Source organism: Pongo abelii, chromosome 8, assembly GCF_028885655.2.
Source record: "Pongo abelii isolate AG06213 chromosome 8, NHGRI_mPonAbe1-v2.0_pri, whole genome shotgun sequence".
NCBI lineage: Eukaryota > Metazoa > Chordata > Mammalia > Primates > Hominidae > Pongo > Pongo abelii.
In genome coordinates this window covers 75,839,727-75,860,034 of record NC_071993.2, presented here as the reverse complement: position 1 = coordinate 75,860,034, position 20,308 = coordinate 75,839,727, and the positions used below count along the sequence as shown (strand labels likewise).

Genomic DNA, 20,308 nt, shown 5'->3' with positions numbered 1-20,308 from the left:
TGACTACGACAAACAAGAGACAGGTCTCACCATGAGTTAAACATGAATGATTAAGTGGTTTTGACTCTGAGGCCCAGAATGGAAAGAGAGATCCTATGAAAGCAAAGCAGAGACCATTCCCTAATAATGGTTTGCAATTAACACATTTCTAAACACTTTAACAGGGATCAACTTGAACTTCACATTCCTACTAGAGTCAAGAAGAGGCACAAACTAGTGAGTAGCTCTATAATGGTCCCGATCAGGAGCCCAACCATCAAAATAAAAATGCATTCTTAACTGCAGTCATGCAGGTTATCATGTGTTCCTTGGTTTGGAAAAAATAGGCCAATTTGGCTGGGTGCGGTGGCTCACGCCTGTAATCCCAGTACTTTGGGAGGCCGAGGCAGGTGGATCACGAGGTCAGGAGTTTGAGATCAGCCTGACCAACGTGGTGAAACCCCGTCTCTACTAAAAATACAAAAAAATTAGCAGGGCGTGGTGGTGCATGCCTTTAATCCCAGCTACTCAGGAGGCTGAGGCAGGAGAATCGCTTGCACCTGGGAGGCGGAGGTTGCAGTGAGCCAAGATCACGCCACTGCACTCCAGCCTGGGTGACAGAGCAAGACTCCGTCTCAAAAAAAAAAAAAAAAATTAGGCCAATTTTAAAAGAAATGAGAATGTTAATTAACATGGAAAATAGGGTTCACAATACAAATAACAGAAGCCTAAATATTTCTGAAAATATGTAAGCAATAATTCTGTGGTTTAATATATTAAAAAAAAAATCTAGAAAGCAACTTTACAAAAAAGAGAGCTGAGATAAATATGCAAGAAACCAGAGCACATGGGATGAGTTTTGCACATGAGAAGGTGGAAAAATGGTCAACAAGATCATGCAGTGATGCCTGTGAAGAAAAGTAATCTGACTAGTGGAACAGTGGGAAGGGAGGGACGGTATCATTTTAACAAGAATTTCTTTTTTTTATGTGTATTATTTTTTTGTATTATACTTTAACTTCTGGGATATATGTGCAGAACGTGCAGGTTTGTTACACAGGTATACATGTGCCATGGTGGCTTACTGCACTTAACAAGAATTTCTAACTACAGTTGATTACACTAGGTAAACATAGGTCATCCAAATTTTAAAATGAAAATCACAGCTTATCTACTGAAGAGTTTGTGTGAGTTTCATCTCTGAGGCTCATTTTTAGAAGCTGAGTATCTCAAATATAGTATCTCAGATTCATATAACTGAGGATTTGCCTAAGAATATATGGTTTCTCTAGAACTTATAATCATCAGTTACAACTATATTACAAGTATTGCATCACAATAATGAGTGTGTGTTCGTGTGTGTGTATGTTTAATGCATTCATACTTAAAATGGAAAAGGATCACAAACACTAGGTCCATGAAATACATTTATCCATTAGACAATACCTCTTCAATCAGCTTAGTATTTGACTTTTCTAATGAATCAACTCTTGAATGGAGGCTGCTGACTGTGCTGCTGAAATTAAGAAAGGAAAAAACTCATTCAAAATCACACAAACTCAAAAAGGCACGAAAAAATATGTTATCCTAGATTTACTATGTTTACTGACAGGCACCAACTGCCCTGTCCAAATTTCTAAGTGTGGAAAATTTCATTAAGCTGGATAACTTGATTTAGCTAGGAGGGCAATAAAGAGTGTAGCAAAATAATATTTATATTAAAATTCCATTTGGTGCTACTGAATTTTTTTTTTTTTGAGATGGAGTCTCACTCTGTTGCCCAGGCTGGAGTGCAGTGGCACGATCTTGGCTCACTGCAGCCTCTGCCTCCTGGGTTCAAACAATTCTTCTGCCTCAGCCTCCTGAATAGCTGGGTTTACAGGCGTGCGCCACCATGCGCAGCTAATTTTTGTATTTTTAGTAGAGATGGGGTTTCACCATGTTGGTCAGGCTGGTCTCGAACTCCTGACCTCATGACCCACCCACCTCAGCCTCCCAAAGTGCTGGGATTACAGGCGTGAGCAACAGCACCTGGACTACTCATTTTTTTACATTGTCTTCTTAGGGTCCTTCTTAAATTTAACTGAAAATATTTGGGAATAAAAATTCGACACAAAGATTACTAAGTATTGTTAAAATTATATTTAAAAGGATGAACTTTTAAATGTCCACTTTATAATTATGTGGTTTGATGAGGCATATAAACAATGGTCTTTAATTCAAGCTCCATTTTGATTCCCCTCTCCATTTTCATGAGAACTTAGAGACATCCAAAGTCAACCACGGTTTGAGAAATATGAAGATGAGAAGATGAGATACCCAGCATCAGGTTCTTAGTATCAAGGATCTGGCAGCTAAACACCCTGTCTTTCAAAGGAAATAGTCAAAGGTCAGATTATACCAGATGAACACACTTTTTGCATTTTTGTTTAAATGAATCAAGACTGGACTTTACTGTATATTTTAAGAATGTTGGCCAGGCATGGTGGCTCACACCTGTAATCCCAGCACTTTGGGAGGCTGAGGCAGGCAGATCGCCTGAAGTCAGGAGTTGGAGATCGGCCTGGCCAACATGGTGAAACCCGGTCTCTACTAAAAATACAAAATTTAGCCAAGCATGGTGCCGGGCGCCTGTAATCCCAGCTACTTGGGTGGCTGAGGCAGGAGAATCACTTGAACCTGGGAGGCAGAGGTTGCGGTGAGCCAAGATCACGCCACTGTACTCCAGCCTGGGCAACAAGGGCGAAACTCCATCTCAAAAAAAAAGAATGTTGTCCAAGGCCTGCTTGATACTACCATCTCAAAACCTTCTCTAATAAAATGTAATATTCTATATATAGTATGTTTCAGCAAAATCAATAATAGATACAATAAATTTTATACCAGTCTCAGAAACAAGTATTGGTATTTTACTAGTGAAACAAGAAAAGTGTTTTTCCATTCATATTAAATCATTTTTAAGACATAATCATTCTTAGGTAGACAACTTGAGTTTTTCACAAATAGCACCAGGATGTCCTGATGGTAACGACAGACAAACACAGGTCTAGGAGATGTAAGACCAACAGCCCTGCTTTTCTACTTCCTAATTGTGTCACCTTGAAAGTTGTAAAACCAGCCAGGCGCAGTAGCTCACACCCATAATCCCAGTACTTTGGGAGGCCGAGGCAGGCAGATCACAAGGTCAGGAAATCAAAATCAGCCTGGCCAACATGGTGAAACCTCGTCTCTACTAAAAATACAAAACTTAGCTGGGCGTGGTGGCACACGCCTGTAATCCCAGCTACTCGGGAGGCTGAGGCAGGAGAATCGATTGAACCCGGGAGGCAGACGTTGCAGTGAGCCGAGATCGCGCCATCGCACTCCAGCCTGGGCGACAGGGCAAGACTCCGTCTCAAAAAATAATAATAATAATAAAAGAAAGTTGCAAAACCTTCCCGAGCTTCAGTTTATTTTCTACAAAATTGGACAATAATATTCACCTTGCCTTTATGTGAGGATACAATAATCATCAAGAAAAGCACTTTGAAAACAAACCCTCAATAGTAGTTTTGAGTGAGGAATAATAGGTGAATTCAGGCCAGGCACGGTGGCTCACACATGTAATCCCAGCACTTTGGGAGGCCGAGGCTGGTGGATCATGAGGTCAGGAGTTTGAGACTAGCCTGACCAACATGGTGAAACCCTATCTCTACTAAAAATACAAAAATTAGCCCAGCGTGCTGGTACGTGTCTGTAATCCCAGCTACTCGAAAGACTGAGGCAGGAGAATTGCTTGAACCTGGGAGGTGGAGGTTGCAATGAGCTGAGATCGCGCCATTGCATTCCAGCCTGGGCGACAAGACCAAGACTCCATAAAAAAGTGAATTCTACCTTTTTTCTATATGTTTTCTATATTTTGAAATATTCTAAATGTACAATAACTACTTTTTATTAGAAAAACAATGAAAGGCCGGGTGCAGTGGCTAACATCTATAATACCAGCACTTTAGGAGGCCACAGTGGGTGGATGGCCTAGCTCAGAAGTTTGAACCAGCCTGGGCAACAGGGTGAAACCCCAGCTCTGTGAAAAATACAAAAAATTAGCTGGGTGTCATGGCACGAGCCTGTGCTCCCAGCTACTTTGTAGGCTGAGGCAGGAGGATCGCTTGAGCCTGGGAGGCAGAGATTGTAGTGAGTCAAGATCAGGCCACTGCACTCCAGCCTGTGTTGACACCGTGAGAACCCTGTCTCAAAAAAAAAAAAAAAGAAAAGAAAAAGAAAAAGCAATGAAACACTTTTATTTTTATTTATTTATTTATTTAGAAGCAGGGTCTCATCTGTCACCCAGGCTGGAGTGCAGCGGCACAATCTCAGCTCAGTGTAGCCTCAATCTCCAGAGCTCAAGTGATCTTCCCACCTCAGCCTCCTGAGCAGCTGAGACTACAGACACATGACACCATGACCAGCTAATTTTTTGTACTGTTTTGGGTGTATAGAGACAAGGTCTCATCATGTTGCCCAGGCTGGTCTCAGACTGCTGAGCTCAAGTAATCCTCCCGCCTCAGCCTCCTAACATGCTAGATTACAGCATGTGCCACTGCGCCCGGTGCAATGAAACATTTATAAAACATAAGGGATACAAAAGTCAGACATCGGTATTGCTGTAACTGATTAACACACATGATTTAAACAACTGAGAATGAGAAAAGTCTTTTGAACTGGGCCGGCCACGGTGACTCACGCCTGTAATCCCAGCACTTTGGGAGGCCGAGGTGGGTGGATCACGAAGTCAGGAGTTCAAGACCAGCCTGGCCAATGTGGTGAAACCCCATCTCCAGTAAACATGCAAAAAATTAGCCGGGCGTGGTGGCGGGTACCTGTAATCCCCTACTCAGGAGCCTGAGGCAGGAGAATCACTTGAAACTGGAAGGAGGAGGTTGCAGTGAGCCAAGATCACGCCACTGCACTCTAGCCTGGGTGAAAGAGCGAAACTCCGTCTCAAAAAAAAAAAAAAAGAAAATTCTTTTGAACTGAATGGAATAACCCCAAGATAAATTGTTGGCCAGGCATGGTGGCTCACACCTGTAATCCCAGAACTTTGGGAGGCCCAGGCGGGTGGATTGCTTAAGCCCAGTAGGTGGAGGTTGCAGTAAGCTGAGACTGTACCACTGCACCCAAGCCAGGGACAACACAAAGAGCTCTCGTCTCAAAAAAAAAAGTTAAGTGAAAATAGTAAGGTATAGAGTAGTGTGAAAGTATGCTACCTAATATGTAAGAAGAGGGAGAGGGAAGAGATATGAGAATAGATATACATATTATTGCTATGAGCATAAAGTATCTCTGGATACACAAGAACCTAATATATTAATTACTTGTGAAGAGGGAAACTAGATGGATGAAGATCAGGGAGAGGGAGACTTTTGTTTTACGTTCCTTTTGTGCCTTTTGAAGTTTGAGCCATATGAATATATTAATATTACCTGTTACCAAAAAGTGATTAGAAGTTTAAACATAAATAATTAAGAAACACAAGCTTGCATTTAGAAATACAATCTCAGAAATACAAATTACAAAATATACATATATTTCCTACGATTTCTATTAAAACTCCATTTAAAAAAGACTGATATGAAGTCTTTCCTATTTCTACAACTTTAGAGGAAAAGCAAGAGTCACAGCTTATTAGTTTCTTGTCCTAAAATGGGAAAATGTTTAATTGTATTTTATGATTATAATACATATTCATTGAGTAGTACTCAGAAAATATAGAGAAGTACAAAGAATAAAATAAAAATTATTCATAATCCTATCATCCAGAGAATATTTTACTAATTATTAAGTGCGATTAATGAAAACAGTTCATTTCTAATTACATAGCAAATATTACTCACTATACCTGTGCTGTCCAGTATGGCTGTCATGAGCCACATGTGGCTACTAAACACTTAAAATGTGGCTAGTCCAAATTGAAATGTGCTGTAAGGGTAAAATATATATTGGATTTTGTAGACAGTGCCAAAAAAAAAGAGTATAAAATATGTCATTAATAATAATTGTTTTTTAAGAGATGGGGGTCTCATTATGTTGCCCAGGCTGATCTCAAACTCCTGGGCTCAGGTGATCCTCTCGCCTCAGCCTCAAAGTAGCTAGGACTATAGACATGTACCACCATGCCAGGCTAATAATAGTTGTTTTTTTTTTTCTTTGAGACAAGGTCTCACTGTGTCACCAAGGCTGGAATACAGTGATGTGATCACAGTTCACTACAGCCTTGAAGTCCTGGGCTCAAGAGATCTTCTTGCCTTAGCCTCCCAAAGTGCTGGGATTACATGCATGAGCCATCACACCTGGCTTAATTTTTTTTTTTTTTTTTTTTTTTTTTTTTTGAGATGGAGTCTCGTTACGTCGCCCAGGCTGGAGTGCAATGGTGTGATCTCGGCTCACTGCAATCTCCACCTCCTGGGTTCGAGCGATTCTCCTGCCTCAGCCTCCCGAGTAGCTGGAACTACAGGCACGTGCCACCATGCCTGGCTAACTTTTGTATTTTTTAGTAGAGATGGGGTTTTACCATTTGGCCAGGCTGGTCTTGAACTCCTGATCTCAAGTGATCCACACGCCTTGGCCTCCCAAAGTGCTAGGATTACAGGAGTGAGACACCGTGCCTGTCCCCTAATTTTTATATTGATTGCATGTTGGAAGAATATTTGGGGAATACTGGGTAAAATAAAATATATTTTTAATTTTTTGGGGTTTTTTTTACATTTTTATTGTAGTTACCAGAAATTTTAAATTACCTATGTGGCTGGGCACAATGGCTCATGCCTGTAATTTCAGCACTTTGGGAGCCTGAGGTGGGAGGATTGCTTTAACCCAGGAGTTGAAGACCAGCCTGAGCAACACGGTGAGACCTCATCTCTATGAAAAAATTTAAAATTACTAGGCATAGTGGTGCACACTTGTGGTCCCAGCTACTTGGGAGACTGAGGCAGGAGGACCACTTGAGCCTGAAAGGTCAAGGCTGTGGTGAGCCTGATCATGCCACTGCCCTACACCCTCCAGCCTGGGCAACAGAGTGAGACCCTGTCTCAAAAAAAAAAAAAAAAAAAAAAAAAGGCCAGGTGTGGTGGCTCACGCCTGTAATCCTAGGACTTTGGGAAACAGAGGCAAGTGGATCACCTGAGGTCAGGAGTTTGAGACCAGCCTGGTCAACATGGCGAAACCCCGTTTCTACTAAGAATACAAAAAAATTAGCTGGGCGTGGTGGCGGGCACCTGTAATCCCAGCTACTCGGGAGGCTGAGGTAGGAGAATCGCTAGAACCCTGGGGGCAGGCAGAGATTGCAGTGAGCTGAGATGGTGCCATTGCACTCCAGCCTGGGCAACAGAGCGAGACTCTGTCTCAAAAAAAAAAAAAAACAAACAAACAAACAAAAAAACAAAAACTATGCGTCTCATATATTTCTTTCTTTTTTTTTTTTTTTTTTGAGATGGAGTTTCACATTTCACTTTTGTTGCCCAAGCTGGAGTGTGATGGCACGATCTCAACTCACTGCAACCTCCACCTCCTGGGTTCAAGTGATTCTCCTGCCTCATCCTCCCAAGTAGCTAGGATTACAGGTGCCCGCCACCACACCTGACTAATTTTTGTATTTGTTAGTAGAGATGAGGTTTCACCATACTGGTCAGGCTGGTCTCAAACTCCTTACCTCAGGTGATCTACCTGCCTCGGCCTTCCAAAGTGGGATTATAGGCATGAGCCACTGCGCCTGGCCGCATCTCATATATTTCTATTAGAATTGCACTTTACTATTTTACATACAGGTCTCAAAAATTCTTCTCAACAAGAGTTATTCACTGATGGCTTCAATGACCAGTTGACAATGTAAGAAGGCAAAAACTTCCACCACAGAAGATGACAGACAGCCACATTTACATATGAAGCCCTTTGAAGTAGGAAAAATGAATTTTTGAACCATCAAAATGATACAAACTTTTACCTTAGCCTTTTTTGTCAAGGGTACAGCAATAAGTTTTAAGTTCTATTTAAATCTGATGAAGATTCTGTTTTAAAAACCTGATTCTCGGGCCGGGCGTGGTGGTTCACGCCTGTAATCTCAGTACTTTGGGAGGCCAAGGCAGGCAGATCACAAGGTCAGGAGATTGAGACCATCCTGGCCAACATGGTGAAACCCCGTCTCTACTAAAATACAAAAAAAAAAAATTAGCCAGGTGTGGTGGTGCGCGCCTATAGTCCCAGCTACTCAGGAGGCAGAGGCAGGGGAATCACTTGAACCTGGGAGACGGAGGCTGCAGTGAGCCGGGATCATGCCACTGCACGCCAGCCTGGCAACAGAGTGAGACTTCATCTCAAAAAAAAAACTATCTGACTCTCATTTTCTGCTTAAAATGAATTATCTCCAATAATTCTCTGTATTCTTACTTTCCATTTTCTCTCTATCCCCTCAACCCCTTCTCAAAGACTCTTAGAAGAAAGGAATACAGTAAGCTGAACTGAAGGGAAAAAAACAAAAACCTAAGACAACATTCATAAATGTGCGAAGTATCCATAATACTTACTTCAGTTGTCTATTTAATTCTTCAACGTAATTCTTTTGGTCTAATATGGCAGCAATTTGAACATTCCTAAATGAGGAAAAAAGTAGCTTTGTGCTAGTTGAAAAGGTATTTATAATAGTGCAAAAAAATCTAAATCATCTAAAATTATTATAAAACTAAAATAATAAAACACTGTCTTGCCTTTAAAATAAAACATAAGAATAACAGTAAGCTGTGTACTAAGTATCTATAACCTTTGTTGAATAAACTACTTGCTAATAACAGACTTAACAATACCATTAGTGTATTTTAAATTTAAACATAATTAGGGCCGGGCACGGTGGCTCACCCCTGTAATCCCAGCACTCTGGGAGGCTGAGGCAGGTAGGTCACTTGAGTCCAGGAGTTTGAAACCAGTCTGGCCAACGTGGTGAAACCCTGTCTCTACTAAAAATAACAAAAATTAGCTAGGCATGGTGGCGGGCGCCTGTAATTCCAGCTACTGGGGAGGCTGAGGCAGGAGAAATCGCTTGAACCCAGGAGGCGGAGGTTGCAGTGAGCCAAGATCGAACCATTGCGATCCAGCCTGGGCAACAGGGCAAGACTCTGTCTCAAAAAAAAAAAAAAAGTAGTTCGATCTTGAAGTAAACCAGTATTTGCAAACTTGTGAATAATAAGCTTTCATCTCTTTTATTCCAAAAACCACTATTAAAATGGGTCTCAGTAACTACAGGTGTAACCAAAGGTCCCACTTCATACTATTAATAAAACCTCCTTCTCCTAAGTGATTTTCCATAATCTCCTTTGTAAAGCTTGTAATGGAAGTGAAAACGAAATGAAGAAGTCACAAGGGGGAAAACAACAAAATAAAACCACACTGTAAATAGATGGATCTTATAATGATTTGTAAAGAGCTATATAAAAAATCCAATATGTGAAATAACTTATGAAAATCATACCTTTCTTTATTTCCAATATCTTCTTCATTCTTTAAATACATAGAAAAATCAATCACTCCAACCTGAAGTAAATAAAGTTTTTTTTAATTTAAAGGGGAGAAAATACTTTATCAGAAGTACCTTTACTGAATGTCACTCTTAATATTCCTTTAGTGTTTAACAGTCCTGTTTACAACTTCAAATGACACCTGATCAAGGAGGAACTGTGCAAACTGAAAACACTCTGCATTTGGCACTAGTCACTTTCACTTACTTGTGAGTCTAAATCCTCTCCCTTCACACACAGATTAGCATCGATCACATTCAGGCCAACCAGCAGCCCAACAATTACCGCTCCTTCTTCTTCCATCATTAGTGCATGATACTCATAAAACTCACTGTGAAAATTTAAAAAATAAGGACTTTAAATCACAAATTTATTTCAAAAACTAAAATTTAAAATCACTATTATCTTCCTAATCTTCTACCTTACAGAAATGGAAGCCATCTCAGTTAGGTGCCTTCAAATTAGCCTTTATACATCTGAATAACTTTTTATATTTTTTATTTTTTATTTATTAATTTTTTTTTCTTGAGACGAAGTCTCGATCTTTCGCCCAGGCCGGACTGCAGTGGCACTATCTTGGCTCACTGCAAGCTCTGCCTCCCGGGTTCACGCCATTTTCCTGCCTCAGCCTCCCGAGTAGCTGGGACTACAGGTGCCCGCCACTGCACCTGGCTAATTTTTTGTATTTTTACTAGAGATGGGGTTTCACCATGTTAGCCAAGATGGTCTCGATCTCCTGACCTCATGGTCTCTAGGCCTCAGCCTCCCAAAGTGCTGGGATTACAGGCGTGAGCCACCGCACCTGGCCAACTTTTTATATTTTTTAAATTTAAATGTCTCTATTGAAAAATCAAAAAGGACTGAAGGAGACAAAAGAGGGAAATTTTTTTTGAGAGAGAGAAAAGAGGAGCAAGGAGGGATGAAAAGAAAAAGTGGCACCAGACACGGTGGCTCACGCCTGTAATCCCAGCAGTTTGGGAGGCCGAGGCGGGAGGATCATTTGAGGTCAGGAGTTCAAGAGCAACCTGGCCAACATGGTAAAACCTCATCTCTACTAAAAATACAAAAATTAGCCAGGCGTGATGGCACATGCCTGTAATTCCAGCTACTCGGAAGGCTGAGGCAGGAGAATTGCCTGAACCCGGGAGGCAGAGGTTGCAGTGAGCCAAGATCGCACCACTGCACTCCAGCCTGGGCAACAGAACAAGACTCCATCTCAAGAAAATAAAAAATAAAAAGAGGCAACACTGAGCCCTGGGACGTTTCTGACTCAGACGGATAGTGACTGCTGCTGATCTAATTATGATATATTTTATTAGAGTTGAATTTTCAATCCTTGGATTTATTAAGACCCTTGGGATAAAGACTAAGGTAGAAAATGAACATATGCAACATTTCAAAGCCCATGTTCAAGTCAACGCATTTGATAGGTATACTATAAATCTTAATAGATAATCATCAATTAAAGACACTTTGGGATATCTACATTCTAAAAACTTGAAAAAGAGAGTTGTGAAAGAAATAGGACAGTTCAAAAACTAAGTCTCATCAACATACATTCAGAGAAGTAGTTATCACTGTCTCATGCCTTCTTTAATAAGTCCCATGTACATTATTTAATCACTTTAATTATCCTTCAGAATATTGAGAAGCCATGGGTGCTTAACATATGGTCATTCTCGTTTAACAACTGGGAAAACCACAATGTAAAACCAGCGTCACAAGTAAAACCAAAACCAGGACTAAATTCTCCACAACATCAGAGAGGCACTCTAACAGAACAAGAATGAATGGAGGGCCACCATGGGCCCACTCCCTTGGAGAACTGATTGCCTTGCTCTGAAAATCTGTCTTAAATAAATGTTTGGCCTTCGTTTTATTTTATTTTTTTGAGACAGGGTCTCACTCTTATCACCCAGGCTGGAGTGCAGTGGCGCGATCTCAGGTCACTGCAACCTCCCTCTACCAGGTTCAAGTGATTCTCCTGCCTCAGCCTCCCAAGTAGCTGAGATTACAGGCATGCGCCACCACACCCAGCTAATTTTTGTGTTTTTAGTACAGACAGGGTTTCACCAAGTTGGTCTCGAACTCTTGACCTCAAGTGATCCACCTGCCTTGGCCTCCCACAGTGCTGGGATTACAGGCGTGAGCCACCACACCCAGCCAAAATAAATGTTTGGACTTCAATTTAAAGTGTGCCCACAATACAGTTGAAGCAATAATATGGATATTCAAATTCTAAAACAAAAAACAAAAAACAAAAAGCCTATGAAATTAAAGCCACAAATTTCAACACAAATTTTTATCCATAGAATTAACCATATTCAGAAAAATAAAACTAACAGAAATGTACTATATATGGCAGTTTCCAGGCAGGGCAAAAGAAAAAATTTTTAAACAAAGAGGAAGAAATGTAATATATATAAATTTCCCCATCCTGGCTGATAATAAAGCTTAAGGTATTCATATGTAAGGCTAGTTCCTGATCCATGTTATGCCTCCATCATGTTTTTCTGTCTCATTTTGCTCCTCCTTTTATTTTATATCATTTTATTGTATGTTATATATCCTTTCATATTACATCTTAAATCCTTTTTGGAAGATAGCATATAAATAAAATAAAAAATGAAAAGATCACAACTTAATAGTACTAACCTCAAGAGATCCCTCTGAATAATTAAGCAACGTAAGTAATCGGCCATTTTTTTTTGCATGAGGGCTAATCGAAGCCATGCTCTTGCTCGACCCAGAGGGGTCCTAAAGAGAAGAACCAATTGATCAGAAAACAGCCCTAGCCCAAAGATCACATCTTCTATCTCTAGAGGTACACATTAACAAGGAAAAAGGGCATTTTTATAATGGTTTTGTTTTCATTTTTATAGGTTTATCTTTTTGAGCACACAAACCAATCCCTGAGAGCTGGGTAAATCTGTTCCTCCTGTAGGACATCCAGGTACTATTTAATGTCTTAGAAGAAATGACTCTCTAAACACAGTAGTGTGTCACTTAATGATACTTTCAGAAAAATGCGTTGTTAGGTAATTTCATCATGGAGTGCACGTTTGCAAGCCTAGATGGTATACACACCTATGCTATATAGTATACCCTATTGTTCCTAGGCTGTAAACCTATATAGCGTGCTACTGTACTGAATGCTGTAGGCAATTATTACACAATTGTTAAGTATTTGTGTATCTAAACATAGCTAAACATGGAAATGGTAAAGTAAAAATACGGTATTATAATCTTTTGGAACCACTATCGTTGAATGAAATGTTATGCAGCGCAGGACTATGGTGAGAATACTTCTATAAGAAATATTTTAGGTGGGCACGGTGGCACACACCTGTCATCCCTACACTTTGAGAGGTCAAGATGGGAGGATCACTTGAGTCCAGGAGTTAGAGAACAGCCTGGACAACATAGGGAGACCCTGTCTCTATATTTAAAAAAAATTAATTTAATTAAATTTAAAAATCAAAAAAATTAAAATTAAAAAATAAAAAAAACATCAAAATGCCAGGTGTGGTGGCATGTGCCTGTAGTCCCAGCTGCTCAGGAGGCTAAGGCAGGAGGTTGCTTAAGCCCAGTAGGCAGAGGCTGCAGTGAACAGTGATTGCATTACTGTACTCGAGCCTGGGAGACAGAGTGAGACCCTGACTCAGAAAAAAAAACAGAAATATTTAGTCTGAATGGGCTTAGCCCTCTAAAAATAAATATTAAAACTTCACCAGGCCGGGCCCAGTGGCTTACACCTGTAATCCCAGCACTTTGGGAGGCCGAGGCGAGCAGATCACAAGGTCAGGAGTTCGAAAGAAGCCTGGCCAACATGGTGAAACCCTGTCTCTACTAAAAACACAAAAAATAGCTGGGCTTGGTGGTGGGTGTCTGTAATCCCAGCTATTCAGGAGGCTGAGGCAGGAGAATCACTTGAACCCGGGAGGCAGAGGTTACAGTCAGGCAAGATTGCACCATCGCACTCCAGCCTGGGCAACAAGGTAAGATTTGGTCTCAAAAAAAAAAATTTCAACAATAAGCCACCATAATGCCTTCAAAAACATAGGTAACATTATATCTGAATTTTAAAAATCATAACAAAGCTAAGATGGTGCCAGGCTAGTAATTAAAGAGAAATCACTGTGCTGCTTCCTGGTTTTCAAATGTTTCTTTAATCCAGTTGCATTTAAGAAATTAAATCTCATACCTCTCTTAGTTCTATCTGTTATTAAAAATAAAAGCGGCCTGGCGTGGTGGCTCACGCCTGTAATCCCAGCACTTTGGGAGGCCAAGGCGGGTGGATCACTTGAGGTCAGGAGTTCATGACCAGCCTGGCCAACATGGTGAAACCCCGTCTCCACTAAAAATACAAAAATTAGCCAGGCACGGTGGCATGAGCCCATAATCCCAGCTACTCGAGAGGCGGAGGCAGGAGAATCGCTTGAACCCAGGAGGTGGAGGTTGCAGCGAGCCAAGATGGCGCCACTGCACTCCAGCCTGGGCAACAGAGAGAGACTCAGTCTCCATAAAATAGAATAATAATTTTTTTAAAAACCAACTTTTATACCACTTTTTTTTTTTAGAGAGTGGTATCATTCACACTCTTATATTTTCTTATGCAGAGAACATTTTGGCAGATAGTACAGGAAGAGACTTGATCTTCACTTCTAATAATGCGTTTCTTATAGCTTAGCATTTTAATGAACACCATCAGAAAACAGGTTTTACTATTGTAGAGTCTGGCTTTTTAACAAAATATGAATACATATTTTCATATTAAAATAAATCAAATCTTATGTTTTTGTTTTTGAGAGTTGAAATTCTGTTTTTCCTCTTTGTTAAAAATCTTTACACCTGGTACACCAAAAATATCAATTGTGAACAAACATCACTTGATTTTTTTTTTTTTTTTCAAATTTTTTTTGGTGGGGGAGACAAAGTCTCACTCTGTCACTCAGGCTGGAGTGTAGTGATGCGATCTCGGCTCACTGCAACTTCTGCCTCCCAGGTTCAAGCAATTCTCCTGCCTCAACCTCCCGAGTAGCTGGGACTACAGGCGTGCACCACCACACTCAGCTAATTTTTTTGTATTTTTAGTAGACATGGGGTTTCGCTGTGTTGCCCAGGCTGGTCTCGAACTCCTGGGCTCTCAGGCAATCCACCCATCCCAGCCTCCCAAAGTTCTGGGATTATGGGCATGAGTCACCACGCCCAGCCACTTTATTTAACTCTAAAAACTGGGTTTAAATCCTGCCTCTGCCACCTTTTAACTATAATTTATCTGGCATTTATTTTTCACATCTATACAATTATAATAATAACCTTTACCTGTAAGACTGATTGAAGCACTAAAGGAGATAATTCATGTAAAACAGGTACCTTATTACTCTAACACAGTGCTCAACAGTAGCCACTTATTTTTATCACTCAATAAAGTCCAATTTACAAACATTTGAACATTTGAACATTCAACAACAAATAACAGCAAAACATTACCATATTCCCCACAACATATACAAACCCTAAGTTGTAAAACTATGAGAAAACAAACAAATAACCTTTCATAAAATGCTTAATGCAAAAAAAGTTATCTCATTAACAAGAATTAAGATAAATTAAAGGGAGGCTGGGCGCGGTGGCTCACGCCTGTAATACCAGCACTTTTTTTGAGACAGAGTTTTGCTCTTATTGCCCAGGCTTGAGTGCAATGGCATGATATCAGCTCACTGCAACCTCTGCCTCCCGGGTTCAAGCAATTCTCCTGCCTCAGCCTCCCGAGTAGCTGGGATTACAGGCATGTGCCACCACATCGGCTAATTTTGTATTTTTAGTAGAGACGAGCTTTCTCCATTTTGGTCAGGCTGGTCTCTAACTCCCGACCTCAGGTGATCCGCCCACCTCGGCCTCCCAAAGTGCTGGGATTACAGGCCTGAGCCACTGTGCCGGGCCAATTCCATCACTATTGAGGACAGGAGTTCAAGACCAGCCTGGTCAATATGGCAAAACCCCCATCTCTACTAAAAATACAAAAATTAGCCAGGTATGGATGGTGACACATGCCTGTAATCCCAGCTACTTGGGAGGCTGAGGCACGAGAATCACTTGAACCTGGGAGGCAGAGGTTGCAGTGAGCCGAGATTGCACCACTGCACTCCAGTCTGGGCAACAGGGTGAGACTCTCCATCTCAAAATAAAATAAAATAAACAAAGATAAACAAAAGAGAACGCTTACATTTTAATTACACTCTAAAGAATATAAGAACTGGTCAGGCACGGTGGCTCACACCTGTAATCCCAGCACTTTGGGCGGCCAAGGTGGGTGGATCACAAGGTCAGGAGATCAAGACCATCCTGACTAACATGGTGAAACCCCATCTCTACTAAAAATACAAAAAATCAGCCAGGCATGGTGGCATGCACCTGTAATCCCAGCTACTCGGGAGGCTGAGGCAGGAAAATTGCTTGAACCCACGAGGCGGAGGTTGCAGTGAGCTGAGATCGCACCACTACACTCCAGCCTGAGTGACACAGCAAGACTCCATCTCAAAAAAAATAAAGAAAGAAAATAAAAACTAAAAAGAAAATTTAAAAAAAACAGAATATAGGCTTGGTGCAGTGGCTCACGCCTGTAATCCCAGCACTTTAGGAGGCTGAGGCGGGCAGATCACGAGGTCAGGAGTTTGAGACAATTCTAGCTAACACGGTGAAACCCCATCTCTACTAAAAACACAAAAAAATTAGCTGGGCGTGGTGGTGGGCGCCTGTAGTCCCAGCTACTCAGGAGGCTGAGGCAGGAGAATCACTTGAACCCAGGAGGCGGAGGTTGCAGTAAGCCAACATCGTGCCACTGCACTCCAGCCTGGGCGACAGAGCGAGACTCCGTCTCAAAAAAAAAGAAAAAAAGAATGTAAGAACTGAGTCTTAACACTTTACACCTACAAAAAATTTTCAATACTCATGAAAGTATTCTTAGCTAACATACTACAACTTTTAAGATATTTTACATACATTTGTCTGATGAAACAGGCTGGTGACATTATAGGTACCAATTTTCAGAGGAAGCAAAGAAATTTACACCAGTCCTAGGGTATATAAGTGGCTTATCTGAGAACTGGAATCTCCTGAGCCTGTGCCCTGGATTCACCCTAAATCAGTCTTTCATCAATACTTACTGACTTTCTACTACAGGCAAACTAATTTAACACTCAGAAAACAAAGATGCATAATTGATATATCCTAATTTAAAAGGACTTTCAATTTCCTACAATACAAGACAGAATGGTGAGTGGTTAATTCTGATCGAAGAGGCTAAGAAAAACTTCATAAAGGAAATGGGATTTGAGTTGAGCCATAAAGAATGAACATAATTTTATTACAAGAGGATTAGAAGAAGGGGACTTAAGACTAAGAGAAGACAATCAGCTAGAGTGTGAGGTACTTTGGAGGAACAACGAATACACTTCTGCGGCTAGGGATGAACAAATAATAGGCCTCCTTACTTCAGACCAGGTAGATCCCGGACACTGGCTCCTATTTCCTCTGCTTCGGGGTACAGCTTCTCCACCAGTTCCAAAGGGCCCCAGATGGTTTTGTTATAACTCAAAAATGATTTTCTTACTGAAAAAAAGAACACATAATGCACACAGTGTCAATATATAAAACTGTAGTAACTTATTTTTAAATATTTAGTTTCAACATTTCTAACTTAACATACAATTATTCAGAGACCTTTCCTCTTTTATCCACTACATATCCCAGTGGATCTGGAGCCTGTGCAAGTAGGATCCTTTTGCCCATCCTGCTATTTTTTTCTGCATGATAAAAAGACACAGTGACCATTCTTTTATATCAAATATGCAGTCAGGTAATTAAAGTGAAAAATGACTGCACTCATTCTCTACCAGTACCAAAATAAAGGCTGGTGGCCCTAGCTGATTGATCTTTGTAAGTTTATTAAACAAACCAAGCACAAATAAAAAGTTATTTTATTTTTTATAATGCTTTTTTTTTTTTAAGTAAGTAGAGATGGCGTTTTGCTATGTTGACCAGGCTGGTCTTGAACCCCTGGCCTCAAGCGTTCCTCCCATCTTGGCCTCCCAAAGTGCTGTCTGGAATTACAGGCATGAACCACCACATCCAGCCTAAGAAGTTATTTTAATTTTAAATATGAAAAATTGTGAATTTCCTTTTCTTTGTATTTTATTCTGAGATTTGGTCAATATAAAACCATGAAATTGCCATACATTTTTGTTATTACTGACCAGATCTCCTGCAAATACAGGGTGCCTATCATATACACCACCCAAGGACACCCAAGATAGGCAATTTTTCCCAGGGGGAGAAAATCACACGCACAAAGTAGCTTTATAATGATTCATCCAGATAAGCCTATAACTGCTAGGACATGGTTCAACATATGTTGTGAAGTAAAGGAAATACAGCCTAAAAATAGTTTTAAATTTAACTATTTTGGCCATAATTTGGCAAACTCCATTTCAGCAGTCTTGGGGAAAATCAAGATGCACTCCCAGGTGACAGAGTGAGACCCCCATCTCAAAAAAAAAAAAAAAGAGGAGCATGGTTAAATAAATTATGCCATATACATACCATAAAATATCGCACAGCTATTAATTCTGATATAAACGTCTACGTAAATGGAAAGATCTCCAAGCCATATCATTTTTTTTTCTTTTTGAGACAGAGTCTCAGTCTGTCTCCCAGACTGGAGTGCAGTGGCATGATCTCAGCTCACTGCAACCTCTGCCTCCCAGGTTCAAACAATTCTCCTGCCTCAGCCTCCCAAGTAGCTGGGACTACAGGCATGCAGCACCACACCCAGCTAATTTTTGTATTTTTAGTAGAGACAGGGTTTCACTATGCTGGCCAGGCTGATCTCGAACTCCTGACCTCAAGTGATCCGTCGGCCTCAGCCTCCCAAAGTCCTGAGATTACAGACATGAGCCATCGCACCCAGCCACTTTTTTTTTTAAAAGAAGGAAGTCAGAATAATGCTAATAGCATGATTACAATTAGAGTAAAAGAAAAAAAAACAGAAAAGGGATAACAGAATATCTAATTCTCCCGTTTTCTTTCTTTTGAGACAGAGTCTCACTCTGTCGCCCTGGGCTGGAATGCAGTGGCACGATCTCAGCTCACTGCAACCTCCATCTCCCAGGTTCAAACAATTCTCCTGCCTCAACCTCCTGAGTAGCTGGGATTACAGGCGAACACCACCAGCCTGGCTAATTTTTGTATTTTTAGTAGAGATGGGTTTTCACCATGCTGGCCAGGTTGGTCTTGAACTCCTGACCTCAAAGTGACCCACCCACCTCAGCCTCCCAAAGTGCTGGGATTACAGGTGCCCAATTTCCTTTAGAGAGGTTAATAGAAGAGAATGAATAAAAACCATGTTTTGCTCTGTGTACTTCTCTGTTGTTTGATTCATGTACAAAAAGAGTATCTTTCGCTAGTATTTATATATTTTAAGAAATTGCTTTAAGTCTTTAAAAAAAAAGAAATGAGTATACTAATAACATCACATAGGATTTCTCAAATTTTGATGTCGAGGCTTCCTTCTTGTCTTGAAGTACTTTTTATTAAAACAAAGTTTAGGTAAATCTTTGAATTTTTTTTTTTTTTTTTTTTTGAGAAAGGATCTCTCTCTGTTGCCCAGGCTGGAGTACAGTGGTACAATCAGAGCTCACTGAAGCCTTGACCTCCTCAGGCTCAAGTGATCCTCCCACTTCAGCCTCCCGAACAGCTGGGACCACAGGCATATGCTGGGATTACAGGCATTAAGCCACTGTGTCTGGCCAGTCAAGCTTCTTTTACTCTATAATAGTCACTCTAGTGTACAACTCTTACATAGCCCTCTACATAGATACTCATCATAGGAACTAGAAGCCAAAACTGTGAACAATTATTATAAGTAAAAGCACAGTTATTATGCAATGAATATTTTTAAATTAAATATAAAACAAACATTTTATATGTAACAATAATTCAATATGTACTGAGAGTAGAATACAATATCTGCTGTTATCATCTTCAGGGATGGCTCACATTTCTAGAATAACTCCATCCAGAAGATATTTCTACATATGTTCGTGTATATATCTAGGAGGTTTCTATTTCAACAATCCACTATTTCAATGCAGTTGTTCAACAGGGTTCGAACTATTAATATGAGCTCATAACAGTATCACCAGCTTTAAAATATAACTCTATAATTGTCCTAGAAAACAGAAAATAGTTCAGATTATGTAAGTTTAAAAAATTTAAAAATCAAATATTCTGTTTACAAAACATTAACAATTAAGCATTTTCTGAAGACCATTATTAGACCATTATTAGAAAACATAAAGTCATAAGATATTTTCTCCCAAAATCAATCCACTCAATATTTTTTAGTGCACAGTAACGTAATTATGGCCTCAAAAAATAACCCATTCTCAAGGGCACTTGAAAAACGGAAATTCTAAAATGAATTAATTTTTTAAAATCTCGTGATACCTTTAAGACCGTGTTTCAGGCAATGTTCCATAACAACAAAGAATTGCTGCAAGGGGGGATAGTCAGAATCCAAAGTGCGGCCAAAGCTCAGAGCAGATTCAATGAGTCCTTTGATACTCAGTTTAGCCATGTTTAACAAGTTTGCTCTCTCTACAGCTGTGGGGTCTTTTGTAGCTGAAAACACAAGAAAGGAATCCAACATCATTTGTAAGACATGACAGTGAAAAATATACAAACCCTTCCCTTCCCCTATAAAAACCAACAGTAGTTTGCTGTTC

The 20,308-nt window shown here is 40.3% G+C and overlaps 1 protein-coding gene across 1 annotated transcript in view; it reads right to left on the bottom strand.

The window, feature by feature from the left end:
* The window catches only part of RUFY2 (RUN and FYVE domain containing 2), a gene marked incomplete at its 5' end in the record, with an annotated part of 64,180 nt that overhangs the window by 41,535 nt on the left and 2,337 nt on the right, over window positions 1-20,308 (bottom strand). The window contains 7 exon segments of the mRNA NM_001133232.1: window positions 1,426-1,495; window positions 8,538-8,603; window positions 9,476-9,537; window positions 9,729-9,852; window positions 12,177-12,278; window positions 17,018-17,135; window positions 20,031-20,204. Of these exon segments, the coding sequence (NP_001126704.1) occupies window positions 1,426-1,495; window positions 8,538-8,603; window positions 9,476-9,537; window positions 9,729-9,852; window positions 12,177-12,278; window positions 17,018-17,135; window positions 20,031-20,204 (716 nt within the window).